Genomic DNA, 22,325 nt, shown 5'->3' with positions numbered 1-22,325 from the left:
TCTGTATCACAACTGTGAGCTGCCTGCATTTAGCTGAGGCATTGCACGCCGTCCCTCACTTCCTGCTCGAGTGAATCAGATGGATCTTAAAGTTACTATTTCTCTTTTCTTTGTTTTTCTCTTTCTTCTATTCTGCACTGAGCTATCAGAAAAGTAACATAGCAAGTCATGAACTAACTTATTCAGCACAATTGACAACAACTTGTATTTCTATGTAACGCTCCCAAAACACTTCGCAGGAGCGTTACCAGACAAATTTTGACACCGAGCCACATAAGCAGATACCAGAACAGGTGACCAGCAGCTTGATCAAAGAGATAGGTTTTAAACGAGGGAAAGAAAAGCAGAGAGGGGAGAAAGGTTTAGGGAGGGAATTCGAGAGCTTAGAGCCGAGGTAGCTAAAGGCACTGCCAGCAATGCGGGAGCGATTAAAAATGGGAATGCGCTCGGGACCAGAATTGGAGGAATGCAGAATTCTGAGAGGGTTGTAGAGCTGGAGGAGGATATGGAGGTGAGGAGGGTCTGACCACGGAGGGATTTGAACATGAGGATCAGAAGCATAGGGAGACCAGGAGTCAATGTCGGCCAATGTGCACAGGGGACGATGGAGGAGATTGTGGGGAACTGTCGAATTATCCATTTTTGGTGGGAAGAATAGAACAGCAGAACATTTTTTAAAAGGCGAGCGACCAGTAAGTATTGGTAATCAGAGGGATCTGGGTGTTCTTGTACACAAATTGCAGAAAGTTAACATGCAGATACAGCTAGCAATTAGGAAGGCAGATTGTTTGTTAACCTGTGCTACGAGGGTTTTGGAGCACAAGTAAGGAAGTCTTGCTGCAATTATACAGGGCTTTGGTGAGACGACACTTGGAGTATTGTGTACAGTTTTTGTCTCCTTACCTCAGGAAGGATATACTTGCCTTAGAGGAGTTACAATGAAGGTTCATTAGATTGATTCTTGGGGTGAGATGGTTATCCTAAGAGAAGAGATTGAATAGAACGGGCCTACATTGTCTGGAGTTTAGAAGAATAAGAGAGGATCTCATTGAAATGTACAAACTTTTTGGAGGGCTTGATAGGGTAGATGTGGAGAAGCTGGGGAGTATAGAACTATGGTCCATTGGCTCAGGATAAGGAGATGGCCATTTAGAACTGAGATGAGGAGAAATTTCTGCCCACAGAGGGTTGTGAATCTTTGGAATTCTCTACCCCAGAGAGCTCTGCATCCTCAGTTGTTCAGTATATTTAAGACTGAAGGTCGATACACTTTTTTTTAGCTACCAAGGCTATCAAGAGATATGGGGATAGGGCAGGAAAGTGATCAGCCATGATGTTATTGAATGGCGAAGCAGGCTCGAGGGGTCGTACAGCAAAGTACCGCAAACAGAAATGGGATAATAATAGCAGTGTTTTTGTGATGTTGGCTGAGGGATAAATATTGGCCAGGACCCTGGGATAACCCCCCTGTTCTTTCTTCAAAGTAGAGCCATGGGGCTGTTTACCTTCACCTGAGGGGGCAGACAGGGCCTCATTTTAACTCCTCATCTAAAAGATGTTGTTAAATTGAAAAGTCACGTGGAGGTTGTCAACCCTCCAGAGTCTCCAGGATTTGAAAATTAATTTCCAGGACACTGCTGGGAGAAAATCCAGGAGAAAAATTAAAATAATCAGAGGTCGGAAAACGACAAAAAACCTTGTTTGCATGCTGAGTTTTTGTGTTGCGATCTGGAATGTGCTTCTGAAAGGGTGACAGAAGCAGTTTCAATAGAAACTTTCAAAAGGGAGTCGGATAAATACTTGAAGAAAAGAAAATGCTGGGACATGGCAAGGGGGCAGGGGAGTGGACTAACTGGGTCGCTCTTTCGAAGAATGCTGGTGTGAGGGGCCGAATGGCCTCCTCCTGTGTGATCTCATTCTATGATTCTAAGTGCTACCCTATTTTATCAGTGCAAGTGGTAGCTGTTGAGTGCAAACTTTCCACTTTAAGTGTGTTTTTAAAAAAAATTACAATCTCGTGTAGTTGGTTCTGAGGTTCCGGCCCAGCTACTCGGAGATGTAATCTCTACAGCCGTTTGGATGAAGCCACTGCATTGCAGGAAGTGACAGTTAGTGACTGTGTGAGACAATGCAACTCTTGGGGCTTGAATCTGTTCCAGGGGATGTGCTCTGTAGCGCTGCGGCAGGCACTATTTGTGATCCACTGAACTTTGTCCCCGGTCTGGCCAAGTCACTGGGCCCTAAATAGAGTCGTTGATACAGTTTGGTATGAAGTGGATGCTCTCAGACCATCCTCACACGACCCAGCAAGATGTAACCGCTGCAGGTCCTATTCTCTCTTCACCGACTCCACTTTACAAGACCAGAATAAAGCTAACTAAAAAAGCATTACTATTATGGGTTGTGATTTCACTCAGCGATTAAATGTTACGCAAACACAAATAGGGGCTGCTCTTCTGAGGGCGGGAGTGCCTATACTCTGTATCTAACCCGTGCTGTACCGGACCCGAGGGTGGTTAATGCGACATTGTAGTGGGAGCTTTAACATAGAAACATAGAAAACTTAGGGCACAGTAGGAGGCCATTCAACCCATCATATCTGTGCCAGCCTGAAAAGAGCTATCCAACCTAATGTCACTTTCCAGCTCTTGGTCCATAGCCCTGTAGGTTACAGCACTTCAAGTGCACATCCAAGTGTTTTTTAAATGTGATTCGGGTTTCTGTCTTTACCATCCTTTCAGACAGTGAGTTTCAGACCCACAGCACCCTTTGGGTGAAAAGCTTACTCCTTAAGTCTGATTGCTGCTGGAGGGCACAGACTGTGAAGAAGGGAGTTTGGTAAGTGAGTGGGGTTTAAGGGTTAATCCATTTAAGTCTCGTTTTTGTCTTTGTTTTACATTTAGCAATTAACTGAAATTACTGTTTAAGTTCAGAGGCAAGTTAGGTTTCTTACAGTTTTAAATAGGGGTATACGCGTTCTCTGAGAGTAACTGTAGCTAATTAATTAGGTAGCTAGCTTAAACTGACACATCATTGTTTTCAGAGAGTATAAATTCAGGGGACTCAGTGCTGCTTGTCTGCATTTAGTGCAGCAGCAGGGCACAGAGTGTGAAGGAGGGAGTTTGGGAAGTGAGGGAGTTCGGTAAGGAGAGGAACTATAAATTAATTAAGATAAAATAAATGTACTTAAATTAACACATGAAAGATAGCAGGACAGGTGATGTGTCACGGCTGCAGTATGTGGGAGCTCCTGGATGACACGGCAATCCATGACAACCTTGTCTGTAATAAGTGTCTGTGGCTTGAGGAGCTTCGGCTCAGAGTCATTGAGCTGGAGGCTGAGCTGCAGACACTGCGATGCATCAGGGAGGGGGAATGTTACCTGGACACTTTGTTCCAGAAGGTAGTCATACCCCTTAGGATGGGGTCATCTGATTTGTTCAGTGGTCAGGGACAGGAGGGTGTGACTGCAAGTCAGGCAGGTAAGGGGATTGAGAAGGTGGGAGTGGAGGAGCTTCAGCCCTTGCAATTGAGCAACAAGTTCGAGGTTCTTGCAGCTTTTATGGACAGGAGCGAGGGCTGTAGTGTGGATGAGCAGACTGATCATGGCACCATGGTACAGGAAAACGTTCAAGTGGGGGGAGCAAAAAAGGAAAGTATTGGTAGTAGGGGGATTGACACTGTTCTCTGTAGCAACGAGCGAGAGTACAGAAGGCTATGTTGCCTGCCCAGTGCCAGGGTTCGGGACATCTGCTCAGGGCTGGAGAGGAACCTGCAGTGGGAAGGGGAGGATCTAGTCCATGTAGGTACTAACAACATAGGCAGGACAAGGAAAGAGGTTCTGCATGGTCAGTATGAGGAGCTTGGCACCAAATTTGGAAGCAGAACCTCAAAGGTAATAATCTCTGGATTATTACCTGAGCCACCTGCAAATTGGAGTAGGGCAAATAAGATTAGAGAAATGAATGCATGGCTCAAAGACTGGTGTGGTAGAAGTGGGTTCCGGTTCGTGGGGTACTAGGGAAAGTGGGGGCTGTACCATTGGGACAGTCTGCACCTGAACCATGCTGGGAGCAGTGTTCCAGCGAGCTGCATAAGTAGGGAAGTAGAGAGGGTTTTAAACTAAATAGTGGGGGCAAGGGATCACATTTGGGAAGATGTGGTAAATCAAAGAGTAGAGACAAGACAAGAGAGAAAGGTATTAATTTGGGAAAAGACAAACAAACTGTGACAGGAAGGGACAGAGTGAACAAATCTAAGAGTAAATCAGCCGACAAGGCTAGAGGTTCCAAAAATAATAAAAGGACAAAGCTCTGTATCTGAATGCAGGTAGCATTTGAAACAAAGCAGATGAACTGATAGTGCAAATAGAAATAAATAAGTACGATCTGATAGCCATTGCAGAGACATGGCTGCAGGACGACATAGATTGGGACCTGAATATTGAAGGGTACATGGCATTTAGGAAGGACAGGAAGCTAGGAAAAGGGTGGAGGGGTGACTCTGTTAATTAATGATACTATTAGCACAATAGAGAGGGATGACCTAAGTTCAGGAAACCAGGATGTCGAAGCGAATTGGGTCGAGATGAGAAATGATAACGGCAAGAAGTCACTTGTGCGAGTGGTATACAGGCCCTCTAACAGTAACCACATGGTAGGACGGGGTATAAAAGAAGAAATAATGGGTGCTTGTCAGAAGGGTATGGTGATAATCATGAGGGATTTTAATCACATATAGATTGGAAAAATCAGATGGGCAAAGGTAGCCTAGATGAGGAGTTCATGGAATGTTTTCAGGATAGTTTCTTAGAACAGCATATTCTGGAGCCAACCAGAGAGCAGGCTACACTAGACCTGGTATTGTGCAATGAGCTAAGATTAATTAATAACCTCATAGTGAAGGCTCCCCTAGGTAGCAGCAATCATATCATGATTGAATTTTACATTCTGTTTGAGGGAAAGGAGAGTGGGTCTAAGACTAGTATTTTAAACTTAAATAACAGCAATTATAAAGGCATGAAAGCAGAGCTAGCAAAAGTGAACTGGCAAAGTAGGTTAAGGGATAAGTCAATAGAGATGCAGTGGCAGACATTTAAGGGGATATTTCAGAATACATAGAATAGATACATTCCAACGAGAAAGAAAAATTCCAAGTGGAAGACCCACCATCCATGGTTAACTAAAAGAGTAAAAGATAGTATCAAACTTAAAGAAAAAGCGTATAATTGTGCAAAGGTGGGTGGCAGGTCAGAATATTGGACAGAATATAAAAAGCAGCAAAGACCGACTAAAAGATTAATAAGGAGGGAAAAATTACAGTACGAGAGAAAGCTGGCTCGAAATATATAAACAGATAGTAAGAGTTTCTATAGATATTTTAAAAAAGAAAGGACTTAACAAAGTGAGCGTGGTCCTATAGAAAGTGAGTCTGGGGAATTAATAATGGAAAATAAGGAGATGGCAGATGAATTGAACAAATATTTTGCATCGATCTTCACCATAGCAGATACAAGTAACATCCCAGAAATAGCTGTAAATCAGGAAATGGAAGGGAGGGAGGAACTCAAGAAAATTACAACACCAGGGAAATGGTACCGAGCGAATTGTTGAAGCTATGGGCTGACAAGTCCTCGGGTCCTGATGGACTTCATCCTAGGGTCTTAAAAGAAGTGGCGAGTGAGAAAGTTGATGCGTTGGTTTTAATTTTCCGAAATTCCCAAGATTCGGGGAAGGTTCCATTAGATTGGAAAATAGTGGCTGTAACTCGTTTATTCAAAAAGGGAGGGAGACAGAAAGCAGGAAACTACAGGCCAGTTAGTTTAACATCTGTCATTGGGAAAATGTTAGGAGGTATTATTAAAGACATTATAGCAGGGCACTTAGAAAAATTCATGGTCATCAGGCAGAGTCAACATGGTTTTGTGAAAGGGAAATCATGTATAACCAATTTATTGGAGTTCTTTGAAGAAGTAACATGTGTTGTGGACAAAGAGGAACTGGTGAATGTACTGTACTTAGATTTCCAGAAAGCATTTGATAAGGTGCCACATCAAAGGTTACTGAAGAAAATAAAAGCTCATAATGTAGGGGGTAACATTTTGGCCTGGATAGAAGATTGGCTAGCTAACAGGAAAAAGACAGTAGGCGTAAATGGGTCATTTTCTGGTTGGCAAGATGTAACAAGTGGTGTGCCACAGGGATCAGTGCTGGGGCTTCAACTTTTTACAATTTATATAAATGACTTGGATGAAGGGATGGAAGGTATGCTAAATTTGTTGATGACACAAAGATAGGTAGGAAAGGACGTTGTGAAGAGGACATGAGGGGGCTCCAAAGGGATATAGATAGGTTAGGTGAAACACAAACAAGAAATTCTGGAAATACTCAGCAGGTCTGACAGCATCTGTGGAGAGAGAAGCACAGTTAACATTTCAGGTAAGTGACCCTTCTTCAGAACTGGCAGATATTAGAAATGTAAAAGGTTATAAGCAAGTAAAGCAGGGGTGGGGCAAGAGATAATGAAAGAGAAGGTGTAGATCGGACAATGTCACAGAGAATAACTGACCAGAAGGTCATGGAACAAAGGCAAATGGTATGTTAATGGTGTGCTGAAAGACAAAGAGTTAGTACAGGGAGGGTGTTAATGGACCGAAAACTGAGCTGCCCTGGCCACAAGTACAAACATGAAAAAAGCAGTGGGTAGGCACAGTAGAAACAAACTAAACAAACTAAAATAAAATAAACACATAAAAGAGAAAAAAGAAAAAAGAACTAAAAATAAAAAGGGGGGCCCGTCATGCTCTGAAATGATTGAACTCAATGTTCCGTCTGGCAGGCTGTAGCGTGCCTAATCGGTAAATGAGATGCTGTTCCTCGAGCTTGCGTTGATGTTCACTGGAACACTGCAGCAATCCCAGGACAGAGATGTGAGCATGAGAGCAGGGGTGTGTTGAAATGGCAAGTAACTGGAAGCTTGGGGTCATGTTTTCAGACTGAGCAGAGGTGTTCTGCAAAATGGTCACCCCAGTCTGTGTTTGGTCTCCCCACTGTAGAGGCAACCACATTGTGAGCAGCAAATACAGTATACTACATTGATAGAAGTACAAGTAAATCACTGCTTCACCTGAAAGGATTGTTTGGGCCTGGGATAGTGAAGCAGCAATTTACTTTGCGGAACACCTCCGCTCAGTCCGAAACATTAACTCTGCTTCTCTCTCCACAGATGCTGCCAGACCTGCTGACCATTTCCAGCATTTCTTGTTTGTGTTTCAGATTTCCAGCATCTGCAGTGCTTTGCTTTTATTATAGATAGGTTAGGTGAGTGGGCAAAGATCGGGAAAATGGAGTATAATGTGGGAAAACGTGAAATTGCCCATTTTGGCAGGAAAAATAAAAAAGAAGCTTATTATCTAAATGGTGTGAGATTGCAGAGCTCTGAGATGCAGAGGGATCTGGGTGTCCCAGTGCATGAATCGCAAAAGGTTAGTGTGCAGGTACAGCAAGTAATTATAAAAGCTAATGGAATGTTATCATATATTGTGAGGGAAATTGAATACAAAAGGAGGGAAGTTATGCTTCAGCTATACAGGGCATTTCTGAGATCACATCTGGAGTACTGTGTACAGTATTGGTCTTCTTATTTAAGGAATAATGTAAATGCGTTGGAAGCAGTTCAGAGAAGGTTTATTAGACTAATACCTGGAATGGGTGGGTTGTCTTATGAGGAAAAGTTGGACAGGCTAGGCTTGTATCTGCTGGAGTTTACAAAAGTAAGAGGCGACTTGATTGAAGCATATAAGATTCTGAAGGGTCTTGACAGGGTGGATGTGGAAAGGATGTTTCCATTTGTGGGAGAATCTAGAAGTCGGGGTCACTGTTTAAAAATAAGGGGTCGCCCACTTAAGACAGAGATGAGGAGAAATTTTTTCTCTCAGAGGGTCATGAGTCTTTGGAATTCTCTTCCTCAGAAGGCAGTGGAAGCAGAGTCTTTGAATATTTTTATGGCAGATGAAGGTAGGTTCTTGATAAGCAAGGGGGTGAAAGGTTATCAGGGATAGGCGAGAATGTGGAGTTGAAGTTCCAATCAGGTCAGCCACGATCCTATTGAATGCCGGAGCAGGCTCGAGGGGCCGAGTGGCCTACTACTGTTCCTAATTCGTTTGTTCGTACGTTCAACTCCCCTTTGATCTTTCTAAAAATTACATTAAAACAAAACCTCCCTCCCCGCCCCCCAGCCCCAGTTATTGACCCCTCTGCTAAAGGAAATAGGTCCTTCCTATTCACTCTATCTAGGCCCCTCATAACTTTGTACACCTGAATTAAATTTCCCCTCAGCCTCCTCTGTTTCAAACAAGCCCAGCCTATCTAATCTTTCCTCAAAATACTCCAGTCCTGGCAACATCCTCGTGAAGCTCCTCTGTATCCTTTCTAATGCGATCACATATTTCCTATAATTTGGTGACCAGAACTGTACGCAGAACTCAAGCTGCAGTGTAACTAACAATTCTAGCATAACCTTCCTGCTTTTATGCCCTATGCCTTGGCCAATAAAGGAAAGTATCCTGTATGTCTTAATCACCTTATCTACCTGCCCTGCTCCCTTCTGGGATCTGTGAACATGCACTCCAAGGTCCCTTTGTTCTGATACACCTCTCAGTATCCTACCATTTACTGTGTATTTACTTGCCAAGTTTCCCCCCTCTAAATGCTCACACTTCTCCAGACTGATCTTTTTTTTGCCACTTTTCTGCCCACCTGACCAGTCCATCAATATCTTCCTCAGTCTGCAGCTTTCTTCCTCACTTACAACCACATGGCCAATTTTCTTAGTCATGCCCCTGCATTTAAGTCTAAATCATTGATATATACCACAAACAGCAGGGGTCCCAGTTCTAAAGCCCTACAGAATCCCACAGGAAACATCCTTCTACTGACAAAAACACCCATCGACCATTACCCTTTGCATTCTGCCACTGAGGCAATTTTGGATCCAACTATTTTTTTTTTAATTCATCCATGGGACGTGGGCGTCGCTGGCCAGGCCAGCGTTTACTGCCCATCCTTAATTTCCCTTGAGAAGATGGTGGTGAGCTGTCTTGCCACTTTCCCTTGGATTCCATGGACTTTTATCTCTGTAAGAAATCTGCCACGTGGGACCTCGTCAAAAAACCTTGCAAACATCTAGTAGACGACAATAAAGGCGCAACCTTCATTGACCCTCCATGTTACTTCCTCAAACGATTCAATCAAGTTAATCAGATGTGACCATCCCTTAACAAATCCATGTTGATTGTCTTTGATTAATCTGTGCCCTTCTAAATGATGATTTATACAGTCCCTCAGAATTTTTACCAAAGATTTGCCCATCACACGTTAGGCTGACTGGCCTATAATTACTTGGACTATCACTTCCTCCCTATCTAAACAACGATACATTAGCAGTCCTCCAGGTCTCTGGCACCACAGTTGTTACCAGAGAGGATTGGAAAATGATGGTCAGAGCCTCCACTATTTCCTCCCTTGCTTATCCTAGCAGCCTGGGAGTTTGATCCTGGCTTGGTTATTTATCTACTTTCAAATATGTTAAACCCTTAACATTTCCTCCCTCATTATGTTTATCCCATCTAATATTTCACACTCATTCCCCTTAACTAAAATGTCCGCATTTCTCCCCTCTTTTGTGAAAAGAGATACAAAATACTAATTAAGAGCCATGCTGATGTCTTCCCGCTCCACAGCCAGGTTACTTTCTTGGTCTCTAACTGGCCCTACTCTTAGTTATCCTCTTGATCTTTATGCATTTATAAAACACCTTTGGGTTTTCATTGATTTTATTTGGCAATATTTTTTCATGCCCTCTCTTTGCTTTCAGAATTCCCTTTTTAATTTCACCCAAGTATTTTCGGCACTCCTATAGGGCTTTCTGCAGTATCGAACTCTCAGTACCTGACATAAGCTTCCTTTTTTTTGCCTTATCCTATTCTGTATGCTCTTTGACATCTGGTAGAGGGGTCTAGATTTGGGAGTCCCATGCTTTTTCTTTAGTGAACATATTTCTTCTGAACCCTCTCTATCTTCTCCTTGAATGCCTTCCACTGGTCTGATACTGATTTATCTTCAAGTAGCTGCTTTCAGTCCACTTTCGCCAACTCACACCTCAGCTGAGTAAAATTGGCTTTTCCACAATTTAAAACTTAAACTCTTGGTCTATCTTTGTCCTTTTCCATAACTCTCCCACTGAGCCCTCTTCCACCTGTCCAGCTTCATTTCCTAAAACTAAGTCCGGAATTGCCCCTTCTCTTCTTGGACTTGCTAGGTAATGGCTAAAAAAGTTCTCCTGAACGCATTTTAAGAATTCTGCACCCTCTATATCTTTTACTCTGATTTTATCCCAGTTAATATTAGACTAGTTGAAGGCCCTTTCGTTTCTACACTTCTCCTCAATTTGCCTACACATATTCTCTTCTATCTCCCTCTGACTGTTTAGGGGTCTAATCTTCCTCCTCCCACCCTAAACAACACAGTCAGCCATGGTGAATGGGCTTGGCTCTGGCTTTATTCCCCAGTGGAATCATTGTCTTCGCCACTATTCAGAACTGATTATCAATTTGCTTATGTTTATTTGGACTCACTCAATATATCTGCTGCTGAGGTTTAGTCACTGTCCTGAGTCTTCTCTCCTGCTCTATTTATGCTCCTGCCGCTTCCGCTCAGGTCCAAGCTCTGTACACTCTATCTAATCCGTGCTACACTTGACCTAGGAGTGTTTGATGGGACAGTGTAGAGCGAGTTTTACCCTCTGTATCTAACCCATTTGTTTAATCTAATCATGCTTTACCTGCCCTAGGAGTGTTTGATGGGACAGTGTAGTGCCAGTTTTACCCTCTGTATCTAACCTTTTTTAAAATCTAATCATGCTTTACCTGCCCTGGGAGTGTCTGATGGGACAGTGTAGTGCCAGTTTTACCCTCTGTATCTAACCCATTTGTTTAATCTAATCATGCTTTACCTGCCCTGGGAGTGTCTGATGGGACAGTGTAGTGCCAGTTTTACCCTCTGTATCTAACCCATTTGTTTAATCTAATCATGCTTTACCTGCCCTGGGAGTGTTTGATGGGACAGTGTCGAGCGAGTTTTACTCTGTATCTAATCCTGTGCTGTACCTGCCCTGGGAGTGTCTGATGGGACAGTGTAGTGCCAGTTTTACCCTCTGTATCTAACCCATTTGTTTAATCTAATCATGCTTTACCTGCCCTGGGAGTGTTTGATGGGACAGTGTCGAGCGAGTTTTACTCTGTATCTAATCCTGTGCTGTACCTGCCCTGGGAGTGTCTGATGGGACAGTGTAGTGCCAGTTTTACCCTCTGTATCTAACCCATTTGTTTAATCTAATCATGCTTTACCTGCCCTGGGAGTGTTTGATGGAACAGTGTAGAGCCAGTTTTACCCTCTGTATCTAACCCATTTGTTTAATCTAATCATGCTTTACCTGCCCTGGGAGTGTTTGATGGGACAGTGTAGAGCGAGTTTTACTCTGTATCTAATCCTGTTTTTTTGTTTTTTTGCAAATTTCCATAGTTTAATTGGAACAGGTCACTGAAAAGTTCAAATCATTTTTTGCATTGATCCTTTTTAAATTCTTTTTATGTCCACAAAACACTGAAATATGTAATGCCATGAATTTGCTCGTATTATGGGAGATCATGGAGTACCTGCCCTGGGAGTGTCTGATGGGACAGTGTAGAGCGAGTTTTATTCTGTATCTAACCCCGTTTTTGTTTTTTTCTCTTTTTTTTTCTTTTTTTCTTTTTTTTTCTTTTTTCTTTTTGTATCTAACCCCGTTTTTCTTTTTTTTTCTTTTTTTTTTATAAGGTTGCCTTTATACCCCAGGCCCCTTGTAAATTTTTCATGTCGAGGGGGCCTTTATTGCTCAGGCCCCCTTTATATACATACTTATATTTTTAAAATAACTTTATTAAAAACAGAAATAAACAAAAACTCCAATTAAAATGCCATTTTTGGCGTCGACAATGCACTCCAGTCCCTGCGATACCCACCGGTCGCGGAAGGCCTCAAGCGTACCGGCGGACACCGCATGTGTATCTAACCCCGTTTTTTTTTTTTTCTTTTTTTTTCTTTTTTTTCTGTATCTAACCCCATGCTATACCTGTCCTGGGAGTGTTTGATGGGGACAGTGTAGAGGGTTCTTTACTCTGTATCTAACCCCCGTGCTGTACCTGTCCTGGGAGAGTTTGATGGGGACAGGGTAGAGGGTTCTTTACTCTGTATCTAACCCCCGTGCTGTACCTGTCCTGGGAGAGTTTGATGGGGACAGTGTAGAGGGTTCTTTACTCTGTATCTAACCCCCGTGCTGTACCTGTCCTGGGAGTGTTTGATGGGGACAGTGTAGAGGGTTCTTTACTCTGTATCTAACCCCCGTGCTGTACCTGTCCTGGGAGAGTTTGATGGGGACAGGGTAGAGGGTTCTTTACTCTGTATCTAACCCCCGTGCTGTACCTGTCCTGGGAGAGTTTGATGGGGACAGTGTAGAGGGTTCTTTACTCTGTATCTAACCCCCGTGCTGTACCTGTCCTGGGAGAGTTTGATGGGGACAGTGTAGAGGGTTCTTTACTCTGTATCTAACCCCCGTGCTGTACCTGTCCTGGGAGAGTTTGATGGGGACAGTGTAGAGGGTTCTTTACTCTGTATCTAACCCCTGTGCTGTACCTGTCCTGGGAGAGTTTGATGGGGACAGGGTAGAGGGTTCTTTACTCTGTATCTAACCCCCGTGCTGTACCTGTCCTGGGAGAGTTTGATGGGGACAGTGTAGAGGGTTCTTTACTCTGTATCTAACCCCCGTGCTGTACCTGTCCTGGGAGAGTTTGATGGGGACAGTGTAGAGGGTTCTTTACTCTGTATCTAACCCCTTCCTGTACCTGACCTGGGCATGTCTGATGGGACAGTGTAGAGCGAGTTTTACTCTATATCTAACCTGTGTTGTACCTGCCCTTGATGGAGAAGTGTAGAGGCAGCTTTACCTTCTATCTAACCCATGCAGTATCTGACTGGGAGTTTTTGATGGGACATTATAGAGGACACTTTACTCTGTATCTAACCCAGGCCTTATATTCCTGTAAAAATAACAAAGTCTATCCAAAGCGTGGGACAGATGAAACAGGTGGGAAAGTTTTACATAAATAGGGGAAAATAGAGTGAAAAACAGATGGGGAGAGCAACTGAGACATCGAGAAAAATAACTTAGGAAAGGGAAAGGGAGATGGAAGGAATGAAGGATTAGGAGAAACTAACAGAGACAATTACAGGAAGTGAAACTATTCTATCTTTAGATTGTGGACAAAAGCACAGTATTAGAAAAATGTCTTCCTGCTAAATCCTGGCTACCCGACCTAAACCCGACTAGGCCCGATTACATAATTCATGCTGCACCTTTAACAATCTTAGGATGTGCCCCAAAGCCCCAAAGTGCTTTACATCCAATGAAATATTTTTGAAGTGTAGCCACTGTTGTAATGTAGAAAAAACAGCAGTTGATTTGTGCAAATCCAGGTCCTGGAAACAACAATGTGACAAGGACCAAATGATTTGTTTTTGCTGATGCTAATTGGGAGATAAGTGTTGGCCAGGAAATGGTTCAGAACTCCCCTCCTCTTCTTTGAAATTTTATGAGCCTTGAGCTGAAAGACAGCACCCCTAGCAGTGTGGCTTTCCCTCAGCACTGCACTGGGATTGTCAGCCTGGATGAGGTGCTCCAGTATCGAGAGTGGGATTTGACCCCACAACCTTCTGGTTCATTGAGTGTGTGACCCGCCGATTCGGGGGTGACAGCAGTCCAGCTAAGTTACGAAGCCGCTGTTTGCGATATTTGAAAGATTATTATACTTGTGCAAAATGTCTTCAGCTGATGCTTGAATGCAGAATGTCACTCAGCTATTTGAGATAACGCCTCCACTGAGTTACAAAATTTAATTTGAAAACAATGAAATGTTCGTCCACGAGCATCACACACCAGGGGATAATGTTTCTTCTGAAGTCAATGGGAAGGAATAACCAGGGGAGTGTGGTATAATGGGCGGCCGTTCGCCTATTGCCCGTTTGACAATTTTGCCTGAGGTTTAAGTTAGTTGCCAAAGTCATTTCTGGACTATTGGCTCTGCAATAGGGAAATCTGTGTGCAAAGTGCAATGTCGCTACCTGCTGGTGTGGAAGGAGTATGACATGACAGCAAACAAAATTGGGCAAATTGGCTCTTGTTGGCTTTGTGAGCCAATTCATGTCATGATGCAGAGGTAACGGGCACCGAAGAGTGGTTTATGAATGGCTGCTGTATTCAGACACTCAATGGCATCGCAATATTGGGGGAAACTGAGGGCACATCAGACACAGGAAGACAGACCTGACTAGGCTAATCAGGCTGGGCACTTCTGTGATTGGGGTGGACAACTCTAGTTGGATCTATCCCTGGAGTGTAATGACATGGCCTTTCACCTCCAACTGCCCCACCTGGTCAAACAATCATCTATTGCTCCCCCGCCCCATCTCCAGTTTTTTTTATAACTGGTAGAATCACAAGCCGGAATTTTACGTTGGGCGGGAAGCCCCGCCCACCGGCCGAAAAGTCGGTGCCGAGCCTGCCTCCGCTGTGCCTGGGGAGCTAGGCCGGGAGTTTTCGCTCCTCAGGCCCTTAATTGGTCTTGGGCGGGACTTCCACCTCCTTGAGGCAGGAAGTCCCGCCTAATGGAGCTGCCGGCCAATCAGTGGGCCAGCAGCTCTTGGTCCCAGCAGCTCCACCAGGAGCACAGTGGCCATTGCTGGGACTGCAACCCAGCCCTCGGAGGCAAGAGGATGGATGGCCCCGGAACTCAGGTAATTTTTTAGGGCCTCGCCGGGGACAATCGGCAAGGATACTGTCAGCTGGATACTGAAGCTTGGCAACTGAGATTGGAGCAATTGTGGTCTTGAATTGAAGGCGGTGTAGGTTGAACAGTTTCCTGTCCGTTCCGTAGGTTATCTCCACGGCTGGGTAATTTGCTGGAGGTGAGGTGTAGCATTGCAGCAAGGAAAATGGAGAAGGAGGCTCCACAGCCCTTCGCAGTTGACAGAGTCAAAGGCTCTCGCGAGGTTGAAAAATGCCATGTACAGCGGTTGGCATTGTTCCCTGCATTTTTCCTGGGTTGGCCGAGCATTAAAGATCTTGTCTGTGGTGATTCCCGATGGGCCAAAACCACACCGTGATTCTGGAAGCAGCTCTTTAGCCACTCAGCATTTACCACATGGCTAGGACCCAAGCCACATTGTCAGCTGTGGCTCAGTTGGTAGCTGTGGGTTCAAGACTTGCCGCAGGGCACGAAATGTAGGCTGACAATCCAGTATTGCATTGTTGGAGGTGCAGTCTTTTGGATGAGACATTAAAACGGGGGCCCTGCCTACTCTCTAAGGTGGACCAAAATGATCCCGTGGTATTATTTCAATGAAGAGCAGGGGAATTCTCCACCATGTCTTGGCCAATATTTATGCCTCAACCAACATCACTGAAATGGGTTAGCTGGTCGTTATCTCACAGTTGTTTGCGGGATCTTGCTGTGCAATTGTTTATTGTTTACCGCAGTAACTGAACTCTAAAAGTACTGAATTGATGTAAATGGCTTCAGGACATCGTAGGGTCACAAAAGGTGCTACATAAATGCAATCTTTGTTTCTTAAAAATAGATTAATGGGTGATCTGATCAGTGTCTAAACCGTTAAAAAGATTCAATTTGGTAGATATCGAGAAACTAATTCCTTTGGAGACAAGAGTCAAAATCAAGGGGACATAATCTTAAACTTACAAGTGGGCTGTTCAGGAACAAAGCAGGAACAATTGTTCACATAGAGGGTAGTGGAAATCTGGTATCTTCTCTCCCCCAAAAAACTATAGGTGTTGGGGATCAATTGAAGCTTTCAAGAGCGAGATGGTTAGATTTTTGTTGGTTAAGTATCAAGGGATATGGAGCAAAGACAGGTAAATGGAGGTATGGTACAGATCATAATTTAACTGAATAGCAGAGCAGGTCCGGGGGATTGAATAGCCTCCTCCTTTTCCTAGTGTTATCATGGAGGTTGGGTCGTATTGATGTTACTTGATAATGGATGAACTTCCTTGTGGCTGATCTTCTGTGTGTTTTCCTGCAGGGAAAATTGGAGAATTTGGTTGAATTCCTTGAGAAGAGGTTGGAGGAGTATTGCGAAGCACAGTCAGCCCGAGGGTCCGACATCACTGAGACTCTGGTAAGCCATTCCTCTGGTAATACGTATTAGAATCTGTGCTCACTGACCTACACTGTCTCTCATTCTCCATCACCCCTGTGCTCACTGACCGACACTGTCCCTCATTCTCCATCACCCCTGTGCTCACTGACCGACACTGTCTCTCATTCCCCATCACCCCTGTGCTCACTGACCGACACTGTCTCTCATTCTCCATCACCCCTGTGCTCATTGACTCACACTTGCTCTCATTCTCCATCATCCCTGTGCTCACTGACCAACACTGTCCCTCATTCTCCATCACCCCTGTGCTCATTGACGGACACTGTCTCTCATTCCCCATCACCCCTGTGCTCACTGACTCACACTTGCTCTCATTCTCCATCATCCCTGTGCTCACTGACCAACACTGTCCCTCATTCTCCATCACCCCTGTGCTCACTGACCAACACTGTCCCTCATTCTCCATCACCCCTGTGCTCATTGACGGACACTGTCTCTCATTCCCCATCACCCCTGTGCTCACTGACCAACACTGTCCCTCATTCTCCATCACCCCTGTGCTCAATGACCGACACTGTCTCTCACTCTCCATCACCCCTGTGCTCACTGACCCACACTGTCTCTCATTCTCCATCACCCCTGTGCTCACTGACCCACACTGTCCCTCATTCTCCATCACCTCTGTGCTCACTGACCCACACTGTCTCTCATCCTGCATCACCCCTGTGCTCACTGACCCACACTGTCTCTCACTCTCCATCACCCCTGTGCTCACTGACCCACACTGTCTCTCATTCTCCATCACCCCTGTGCTCACTGACCCACACTGTCCCTCATTCTCCATCACCTATGTGCTCACTGACCCACACTGTCTCTCATTCTCCATCACCCCTGTGCTCACTGACCTACACTGTCTCTCATTCCCCATCACCCCTGTGCTCACTGACCTACACTGTCTCTCATTCCCCATCACCCCTGTGCTCACTGACCCACACTGTCTCTCATTCCCCATTACCCCTGTGCTTACTGACCTGCACTGGCTCCCATTCACCCATCACCCCTGTGCTCACTGACCTACACTGGCTCTCATTCACCCAACACCCCTGTGCTCACTGACCTACACTGGCTCTCATTCCCCATCACCCCTGTGCTCACTGACCTACACTGTCTCTCATTCCCCATCACCCCTGTGCTCACTGACCTACACTGTCTCTCATTCTCCATCACCCCATTACTTACTGACCTACACTGTCTCTCATTCCCCATTACCCCTGTGCTTACTGACCTGCACTGGCTCCCATTCACCCATCACCCCTGTGCTCACTGACCCACACTGGATCTCATTCACCCATCACTCTGTGCTCACTGACCTACACTGGCTCCCATTCACCCATCACCCCTGTGCTCACTGACCTACACTGGCTCTCATTCACCCAACACCCCTGTGCTCACTGACCTACACTGGCTCTCATTCACCCATCACCCCTGTGCTCACTGACCTACACTGGCTCTCATTCACCCATCACCCCTGTGCTCACTGACCCAAACTGGCTCCCATTCACCCATCACCCCTGTGCTCACTGACCCACACTGGATCTCATTCACCCATCACTCTGCGCTCACTGACCTACACTGGCTCTCATTCACCCATCACCCCTGTGCTCACTGACCCACACTGGCTCCCATTCACCCATCACCCCTGTGCTCACTGATCTACGCTGTCTCCCATTCACCCATCACCCCATGCTCACTGACCCACACTGGATCTCATTCACCCATCACTCTGTGCTCACTGGCCTACACTGGCTCTCATTCACCCATCACCCCTGTGCTCACTGACCCACACTGGCTCCCATTCACCCATCACCCCATGCTCACTGACCCACACTGGATCTCATTCACCCATCACTCTGTGCTCACTGACCCACACTGGCTCCCATTCACCCATCACCCCTGTGCTCACTGACCCACACTGGCTCCCATTCACCCATCACCCCTGTGCTCACTGACCCACACTGGCTCCCATTCGCCCATCACCCCTGTGCTCACTGACCCACACTGGCTCCCATTCACCCATCACCCCATTACTCACTGACCTACACTGGCTCCCATTCACCCATCACCCCTGTGCTCACTGACCCACACTGGCTCCCATTCACCCATCACCCCTGTGCTCACTGACCCACACTGGCTCCCATTCACCCATCACCCCATTACTCTCTGACCTACACTGTCTCTCATTCTCCATCACCCTTGTGCTCACTGAACGGCACTGTCCCTCATTCCCCATCGCCCCTGTGCTCACTGACCCACACTGTCTCTCATTCCCCATCACCCCTGTGCTCACTGACCTACCCTGTCTCTCATTCCCCATCACCCCTGTGCTCACTGACCTACACTGTCTCTCATTCCCCATTACCCCTGTGCTTACTGACCTGCACTGGCTACCATTCACCCATCACCCCTGTGCTCACTGACCCACACTGGATCTCATTCACCCATCACTCTGTGCTCACTGACCTACACTGACTCTCATTCACCCATCACCCCTGTGCTCACTGACCCACTCTGGCTACCATTCACCCATCACCCCTGTGCTCACTGACCCACACTGGATCTCATTCACCCATCTCTCTGCGCTCACTGACCTACACTGGCTCTCATTCACCCATCACCCCTGTGCTCACTGACCCACACTGTCTCCCATTCACCCATCACCCCATGCTCACTGACCCACACTGGATCTCATTCACCCATCACTCTGTGCTCACTGACCCACACTGGCTCCCATTCACCCATCACCGCTGTGCTCACTGACCCACACTGGCTCCCATTCACCCATCACCGCTGTGCTCACTGACCTACACTGTCTCTCATTCCCCATCACCGCTGTGCTCACTGACCTACACTGTCTCTCATTCCCCATTACCCCATTACTCACTGACCTACACTGTCTCTCATTCTCCATCACCACTGTGCTCACTGACCGACACTGTCTCTTATTCCCCATTACCCCTGTGCTCACTGACCTACACTGTCTCTCATTCTCCATCACCCCATTAGTAACTGACCTACACTGTCTCTCATTCTCCATCACGCCTGTGCTCACTGACCTACACTGTCTCTCATTCTCCATCACCCCATTAGTAACTGACCTACACTGTCTCTCATTCTCCATCACGCCTGTGCTCACTGACCTACACTGTCTCTCATTCTCCATCACCCCATTAGTAACTGACCTACACTGTCTCTCATTCTCCATCACCACTGTGCTCACTGACCGACACTGTCTCTTATTCCCCATTACCCCTGTGCTCACTGACCTACACTGTCTCTCATTCTCCATCACCCCATTAGTAACTGACCTACACTGTCTCTCATTCCCCATCACCCCTGTGCTCACTGACCTACACTGTCTCTCATTCCCCATTACCCCTGTGCTCACTGACCTACACTGTCTCTCATTCTCCATCACGCCTGTGCTCACTGACCGACACTGTCCCTCATTCCCCATCACCCCTGTGCTCACTGACCTACACTGTCCCTCATTCCCCATCACCCCTGTGCTCACTGACCCACACTGTCTCTCATTCTCCATCACCCCTGTGCTCACTGACCCACACTGTCCCTCATTCTCCATCACCTCTGTGCTCACTGACCCACACTGTCTCTCATCCTGCATCACCCCTGTGCTCACTGACCCACACTGTCTCTCACTCTCCATCACCCCTGTGCTCACTGACCCACACTGTCTCTCATTCTCCATCACCCCTGTGCTCACTGACCCACACTGTCCCTCATTCTCCATCACCTATGTGCTCACTGACCCACACTGTCTCTCATTCTCCATCACCCCTGTGCTCACTGACCTACACTGTCTCTCATTCCCCATCACCCCTGTGCTCACTGACCTACACTGTCTCTCATTCCCCATCACCCCTGTGCTCACTGACCCACACTGTCTCTCATTCCCCATTACCCCTGTGCTTACTGACCTGCACTGGCTCCCATTCACCCATCACCCCTGTGCTCACTGACCTACACTGGCTCTCATTCACCCAACACCCCTGTGCTCACTGACCTACACTGGCTCTCATTCCCCATCACCCCTGTGCTCACTGACCTACACTGTCTCTCATTCCCCATCACCCCTGTGCTCACTGACCTACACTGTCTCTCATTCTCCATCACCCCATTACTTACTGACCTACACTGTCTCTCATTCCCCATTACCCCTGTGCTTACTGACCTGCACTGGCTCCCATTCACCCATCACCCCTGTGCTCACTGACCCACACTGGATCTCATTCACCCATCACTCTGTGCTCACTGACCTACACTGGCTCCCATTCACCCATCACCCCTGTGCTCACTGACCTACACTGGCTCTCATTCACCCAACACCCCTGTGCTCACTGACCTACACTGGCTCTCATTCACCCATCACCCCTGTGCTCACTGACCTACACTGGCTCTCATTCACCCATCACCCCTGTGCTCACTGACCCAAACTGGCTCCCATTCACCCATCACCCCTGTGCTCACTGACCCACACTGGCTCCCATTCACCCATCACCCCTGTGCTCACTGACCCACACTGGATCTCATTCACCCATCACTCTGCGCTCACTGACCTACACTGGCTCTCATTCACCCATCACCCCTGTGCTCACTGACCCACACTGGCTCCCATTCACCCATCACCCCTGTGCTCACTGATCTACGCTGTCTCCCATTCACCCATCACCCCATGCTCACTGACCCACACTGGATCTCATTCACCCATCACTCTGTGCTCACTGGCCTACACTGGCTCTCATTCACCCATCACCCCTGTGCTCACTGACGCACACTGGCTCCCATTCACCCATCACCCCATGCTCACTGACCCACACTGGATCTCATTCACCCATCACTCTGTGCTCACTGACCCACACTGGCTCCCATTCACCCATCACCCCTGTGCTCACTGACCCACACTGGCTCCCATTCACCCATCACCCCTGTGGTCACTGACCCACACTGGCTCCCATTCGCCCATCACCCCTGTGCTCACTGACCCACACTGGCTCCCATTCACCCATCACCCCATTACTCACTGACCTACACTGGCTCCCATTCACCCATCACCCCTGTGCTCACTGACCCACACTGGCTCCCATTCACCCATCACCCCTGTGCTCACTGACCCACACTGGCTCCCATTCACCCATCACCCCATTACTCTCTGACCTACACTGTCTCTCATTCTCCATCACCCTTGTGCTCACTGAACGGCACTGTCCCTCATTCCCCATCGCCCCTGTGCTCACTGACCCACACTGTCTCTCATTCCCCATCACCCCTGTGCTCACTGACCTACCCTGTCTCTCATTCCCCATCACCCCTGTGCTCACTGACCTACACTGTCTCTCATTCCCCATTACCCCTGTGCTTACTGACCTGCACTGGCTACCATTCACCCATCACCCCTGTGCTCACTGACCCACACTGGATCTCATTCACCCATCACTCTGTGCTCACTGACCTACACTGACTCTCATTCACCCATCACCCCTGTGCTCACTGACCCACTCTGGCTACCATTCACCCATCACCCCTGTGCTCACTGACCCACACTGGATCTCATTCACCCATCACTCTGCGCTCACTGACCTACACTGGCTCTCATTCACCCATCACCCCTGTGCTCACTGACCCACACTGTCTCCCATTCACCCATCACCCCATGCTCACTGACCCACACTGGATCTCATTCACCCATCACTCTGTGCTCACTGACCCACACTGGCTCCCATTCACCCATCACCGCTGTGCTCACTGACCCACACTGGCTCCCATTCACCCATCACCGCTGTGCTCACTGACCTACACTGTCTCTCATTCCCCATCACCGCTGTGCTCACTGACCTACACTGTCTCTCATTCCCCATTACCCCATTACTCACTGACCTACACTGTCTCTCATTCTCCATCACCACTGTGCTCACTGACCGACACTGTCTCTTATTCCCCATTACCCCTGTGCTCACTGACCTACACTGTCTCTCATTCTCC

The 22,325-nt window shown here is 46.9% G+C and overlaps 1 protein-coding gene across 2 annotated transcripts in view; it reads left to right on the top strand.

The window, feature by feature from the left end:
• LOC137345970 (zinc-binding protein A33-like) overlaps positions 1-22,325 on the top strand; it is a 67,752-nt gene that overhangs the window by 10,585 nt on the left and 34,842 nt on the right. For both annotated transcript variants that reach the window (XM_068009232.1, XM_068009231.1), the window contains exon 2: positions 16,191-16,286. In XM_068009232.1, the coding sequence (XP_067865333.1) occupies positions 16,191-16,286 (96 nt within the window). The remainder of the gene's footprint in view (positions 1-16,190; positions 16,287-22,325) is intronic.

This window comes from Heterodontus francisci, chromosome 29 (genome assembly GCF_036365525.1).
Source record: "Heterodontus francisci isolate sHetFra1 chromosome 29, sHetFra1.hap1, whole genome shotgun sequence".
Lineage (NCBI taxonomy): Eukaryota > Metazoa > Chordata > Chondrichthyes > Heterodontiformes > Heterodontidae > Heterodontus > Heterodontus francisci.
The sequence above is the reverse complement of the archived record's forward strand: the minus strand, read 5'-3'. Positions and strand labels throughout refer to the sequence as shown.